Here is a 6218-nt window from a genome sequence, read left to right as displayed (position 1 = left end):
GCACGGGCTAAAAATTACTCTCCATGCCCACTCATGCGCACTTGTGCTGCAGTGCTGCCTTTCCCTGGCTTGTCTGACAATGCATGTCAGTCAACATGACGCCGGACCGCCCACGGTCCGACGTCATGCTGACTGACATGCATTGTTAGTTCTCCCCACCCTCGGCGTCTCAGAACTTAAGTAAACTAAGTTCAGAGACACCGAGGAGGGAGCTGCGGGCGCGGGCGGGGGCGGGGGGGCAACGCCCCAATGGACGCACCGCGCCTGCGTGGATTATCTTGACGTACAGGCGACAAGTACGTGGTTAGTCTAAAGCGCACCCTCGCGCTTTGTTGTATTTTAAAGTTGTATGTATTCACGTGCTTCACGTGCACTGCCAGCGGTGAGCATGGATTCCGTTTACAGTCCAGTCATTCACAGTTGGTATTCAAGCTAGCCGGTCCCAGTGCGCCATCCGCTTCTGAACATGGAATAAACCTACTTGGATTTTACATCTTGAGTCCGCCTCTGATTACGACCACTGACAAAGCCAATAGCCCTGGCTGGTTTTAAGTATATGTTATTTGTTGTGTTATATATCTGAATGCAATAACAGAAAGCTCAGAGAGGAACCAAGTACAGGTCAGGTAGAAAACCATAGTAATCACAGAAAATTAGTTTTATGCGTTTCAAGCTACGCCCTTAACTACATAGGTTACGCCCCTTTTAGAGACCCACCTCCCCCGCACTTTTTTTTATCCCATTTAAAAAGCGCTATTTCTAATCTTGGTCTACAGCTGCTGACCAATTGTGTGACCCCGAACACTCAGATTATTATGTCTTCTTGTGCCTCCGTTACTTTTCGCGCGAAAAATGAAAGTTATTCTGTTAAGGCAAAATTCTCTTCTGACACCATCCCTTAAATTCCTATGCACCATGCATGCCCCAGGGGAAAGCACATGCCACTTTTCTTGGCATTCCCTTGAAGCAGCGTAATTTTGCTGACACCTGAGGTGAACCTTGACTGCCACATATCTCGCTTGCATTATCTGCCTTGCTTTGCACGATGCCGACGGTTTAATGATTTAGCATTTTTTGTTGTTGTTGTCACCACGGAGGCCTTGGCCAAGTCTCCAGTGATGGAACCCTTCTGGCCGCACTTTGGACAGTCTCTGGCTTGCTTGAATCTCGCCACACGAGCTGAGGTGGTGAATTGACCAATCCTTCCGCCCCAGAACCATGGACGGTGCGGGTCCCAGCCAGCCTTCGTCCGAGCCGGCCCGGGCGCCCTCCAAGCTGGCCGCCGCGCTGATGCAAATGAAGGCGCGGCTCTGCACACGGTAGGCACGCTCACACGCACGGTTTCTGTAGTACGCAGCCGCCCAGGCTGGACAAGCTCTGACGTAACTACTTCTAGCTAGAACTTTCTTATTTTAGAGGAAAGCATTTAATTGTCGTTAAAACACCGTCGGCTTTTTTTTACTTCTTTAAAATCTAGCAGTGAAACGTTGGATCGCTTCCGTTTTTTACGGTGTGTGTGGTGGGGGCGGGGGGGCGACTAACCATATTAGGCATTATAATGCAAGCGACATCATGGCGTGTGGCATCGCAAATGGCATCACAGGAAGTGGCGTCACAACTTCACGGTGAATGACATCTCAAGGAGTGACATCAGATCTTGACACCTCACACATGTTTAGCAGGTCTATCATGAGCACATTTAAGTGCATTACGAGATTTAACAAATGAGATTTTGCGTTTGGGTTTGTGCCCAATAACTGATGCAACTCTGATGCAAAATATGGCCCTCGATTTATATACATGTATTTTTTTTTAACTCTGACATAAAGAAATTGGCAACAAGGAGAAGTGTGGTGGTAAATCTTTTCTGCTTAATTAGTTGCGAAGTCTGCATTTTAAAATATCTCAAGGAATTGCTGCAGAGATCTTTGTGTGCCCAGTAAATCTCAGAGAATAATAATAATGGCAAGGTAACTCTGGAGGTTGACACATTTGTTGGAGAGGTCTGTGTTTTGTCTAGTCTTAGATTTTAATCAAAGTAACATTGATAGTCAATGTGTCTCCTGCAAAGCACATCTTGTAACGTGCAAATGGCAGATTTGTGTTTTATGGAGTGAGGTAAGTAGGTTACTGCTTTTAACACAGAAACCTTTTTGTTACTTGCATTTCATAAATTGTAATCCTTCTAATATAGCACAATAATCTATGAAGGACATGTGTCTCCTACACCTTGTAAACCTCACTGTGACACATCCTGTATATTGACTTACACACATTTTTTCTTAAACAAATTTTATTAAGCATTTTCATTTGTCAACAAACATTGTGGCCACATGGTAGCCTCCTTTAGCGCATTTTGAGCTGGGCCTCCCACATATAACAAGTGACAGTTCAACTTCTAGTCTGCAGTGTAGCGCGACAGGAACAGCGTGCTAACGTACGTTTCCCAGCAACTTCTGCAGCTGATGGGTAAGCTCATTGTCCCGTACTGTCCAGCTCAGTGTATAGTAAAGTCCTCAAGATACTTTAACCTTACCCAAACAAAACAATCAACTCCCTCCCCTCTCCCTCCGGCTAGGTATATTGACACATTATTTTTTTGTCAATGTATAGTGTGTACATGTGATGTAAAGTGCTCTGACACTGAATTGGGATGAGTACTGCTATAAAAGAAATAAAACAAAATTGTGGTATTAAAATTATTTGTGTAAATACTGGGACAGACCAACACAGCTGACATTCTTACTATTCATGCATATCTCTTACATACAGGAAATGAGCAAAGTCAAAAGTATGCCTCTCAAGTACCTGTGAATTGGTAAGCTGTGTGCCTTTGTTTCCACTCCATTGCATTTATATCTAGGTGTGAGGCTCAAGATTGCACCCAGCCAGGATGCTCAAACAAAAGGAGGCCTGATGGCCCCTTAACTTAGACTTTTGTTTTGTGCCCACTGGAATTTAAAATAAAAAAGTCCAATATGGCCCGCACGTTGTTGCAGGGAACGAAAAAGCAGACAACATGAAAGGCGCTGCTGAATGTGTCCCGGTGTCTGAAAATTACACTGGGACGAGTTCAGCATATTTTTGTGGGGCCCAACTTCTTGGCAGGGTGGATGGTGTCCACCCTCCAAAAATAGTGCGTGGACACCGTCTACCCAGTGTATCCCCGACTTGTGCCCTGTTTGTAAGATGAAAAGACTGAAAGCTTAGTGTCTTATTACAAGTGGATTGTGTTAGCACATTTGATAGATCCCGGACGATGAGGTGTTTGAAATTTATCAGATGCAATCATTACCAGGTTCAGTAAACAGTGCACCATTTATAATTGCAATCCATGCACAGACAGGGATTGCAATTTAATGTTAGCTGTAATCAGGCCCACAAAGTGTCTTCACGAAATGGGCCGAGGTGCATTTGTCACCCCGAGTGGGACGGGTATGCTCAGACGGGAGTCCCGTGCTCTCCATGCCACTGGAATCAAGCTATCCTGGCTGAAGAGGGGTGAAAACCCGAAACCGGTCCTAGGATGCTTGTTTCCAGTTCAGGGAGGACCTGGCCTGGCAGTTCGGGCTGGACTGTTCCCATGGGGTACAGGGTCAAGACTGATTTGCATATGGCTGGGTCCAATCTGGAATGGCAGGGTGAGCAAAAAAATGATGGATTTAGGCCCAGATCTCTGTACTGGGGTGAATGTATGACATTGTTCTGCATTCTGTCCATCAACAGTTCTTTTTGGAGGTGAGAACCGGGGCATTAAGTGGGTTGGGTCCTGTCAGGTATGAAACCCAACAGTAATTAAAAACTGACTTTGAAACCTGGGCCCTGTCAGGCTCAATATTCATATACTTAAAACTATGGGTAAAAACAATGATGTCTCAACAATTACTGTAAAAACCCTTAAGGTTATCCATACCAGTGATGTAGCCCGTGTTTACATTTCACACATCTTGCATTCTCTAAGAATATTTGTAGTCCAATTATGAGCAAATCCTTGTGGAATGTAGAATTACTGTGTGGGATTGATGTTTAGGTCATAAAACCACACAGAATTCACAAATCCATTGGTTTATGGCATACATTTACCACTTTACATACGTATGCGGGAAAACCCTGGTTTTGGTGGGGATGAGGAAGGGGGAGGGGGGAGTAGGGAAAGCAAGGGCAGGTGTTTTCTGGCAGGGGGAGAATATGGTATGCTTCCATCCGTCGTAATAAAAAAGAAGGAGTAGGAGGCTTGGCTAGAAGGGGGATGGGGGAGTAGGGAAAGCAAGGGCAGGTGTTGTCTGGCAGGGGGAGAATATGGTATGCTTCCATCCGTCGGAATAAAAAAGAAGGCGAATGAGGCTTGGCTACTGTTGTAGTCAAAGCCTCATGAGTTTTTTCAGTACGGAATTACCAGTTGAAAAAATCGCTTCTGGTTCTCCTACAGCTGGAAAAAAGAGATGTGGGAAAACATACAAACGCAGAAACAGGTGGAGCAAATTTCCATGCAATAACTCTGCCCTGATGCCTAACTGAATTGAGATCTATGTGTCTGGGTGAGTTCAGCTTGTCGGTGGGTGTTAATGAAGGGGCAGGATTGGAAACTCTGGACTTGATGCTGAAGTCAGTTCAGGTTTCTCACAGAGCTATTCAGTGGGTTATAAAGGTGTTCTGACTAAATGCACATCCAATCCTTGGCCTCTCTGCAGAGTGCACAGACATCATATGTGTGCGAATTGTAATTGCCATTTTATGTGAAAATGTGTGAAGGTGGTATACACAGCTGTGAAATATTGACAGCACCAAATGGAAAAAAATGCTGTGACAAGAGAGAGAGAAAATGTAGTGCAGGGTAAATTATGTCAGAAAAACAGAGAAAGTGATGCAAGAAAGTACAATCAGAAGACTAAGGAGATGACGTTTAAGATATGCAGTTGGAGGATTTCAGAAAAGGGGAGAACATGAGTGATTGAGACATTCTGAAGACAACTACCCCTTCCACATACCTTAGTAAAATTTCATTCAGTCTCATATTTTCAATATGAAAAACATTTTTATTTCTAATTATTTGCAGGATTATCATTGTTGCTACTCATTTATCTGATATTGCACACAAGCATTGGCAACGTCAATAAGTTTTGCTTCTTGTAGGTGTACGCTAGTTGTGGTTAGACAAGGAACATTCTTAATTACATTGGCCACACCGTTTGGAAAGGATTCCTAGATGCGCTACTTGAGCCGCATGTCTCTTTTAGGGACCTTTTTACCCACCTTTTTATCCCATTTAAAGCACTGGTGGCAACTATACTTATGTTAGCATGTTACAGGTATTTAAAGTGCATACAAGTTCTCTTGTTCAATTTAGGACATATGATCTCATGTTCCCAGCTAGAGGTTGAGGTTTTGGTGGAACAGGCCAGTCCTGAGTTGTTTTCTGAAGACTAGCTTTTTGCGTTGAGGAGCAGACCCTTGCTTGTTGGTGCCAGGTAGTGGAATGAGTGTCTACCTCTTTTGGTTGTGTATTGAAGAACATGCTTGACAAGGGCAAGATCCAATCAATTGTTTTATGATTGAAAAATAGTTTTCTAAAGCTTAATAGGCACGTCTGCAATGGGAGAGAAAAGAGCATTTTTCCAGAGAGCACAAATTTGTTTTTTAAAAACCCAGGTAAATCTAAGCTGCGTGGAGGCCTCTTTATGGTGAAACAGGTACAAGTTGCTGGAGGAATGATGAATTGCGAAAGAGGAAATTTTAAAACAAGTGATGCAAAGTGATTAATTTAGGACTAGATGATACACAGTAGACCAGATTTACATAGACAGTCTTAAATCCCAAAACACACAGCATACTCCTACACTGTGGTAAGATTTATGACCACACTCCAGCTTATGTGGTGCTTCTAGGTATGAAAACTTTCACAAGGAAATGGGAAATGTGTAGTATTCAGATACACTTCTGATTTATGCCTGTTGTCCCCAACACCACATTTGCAGAGTTTTAGCACTATGGTGAATCTGCAAGCAGAGGATTAGGGTATTAAAGATTGATATATGTGAATTTATGGAAAAACTAGAACTGAGAACCCACATTGGAGGAAACCAAATCATGGAAACCAATTTTAAAGAAAGACATGTTTAACGAAATACAAATAAACCAAAAATTCAAGGAAACCTTTGAAAGAAAAGATCATTTTAAGGAAAAATGTAGATTTTCATAAGTCATGATGGACAGAAAAT

The 6218-nt window shown here is 43.2% G+C and overlaps 1 protein-coding gene across 1 annotated transcript in view; it reads left to right on the top strand.

Annotated features, from left to right (window-relative positions):
• Positions 1-1035: 1035 nt before the first annotated feature.
• The window catches only part of SLC35F2 (solute carrier family 35 member F2), a 337639-nt gene continuing 332456 nt past the window's right edge, over positions 1036-6218 (top strand). The window contains exon 1 of the mRNA XM_085621504.1: positions 1036-1319. Coding sequence (XP_085477630.1) covers positions 1219-1319 — 101 coding nt within the window. The 5' untranslated portion in view covers positions 1036-1218. The remainder of the gene's footprint in view (positions 1320-6218) is intronic.

This window comes from Triturus cristatus, chromosome 8, assembly GCF_964204655.1.
Source record: "Triturus cristatus chromosome 8, aTriCri1.1, whole genome shotgun sequence".
NCBI lineage: Eukaryota > Metazoa > Chordata > Amphibia > Caudata > Salamandridae > Triturus > Triturus cristatus.
The sequence above is the reverse complement of the archived record's forward strand: the minus strand, read 5'-3'. Positions and strand labels throughout refer to the sequence as shown.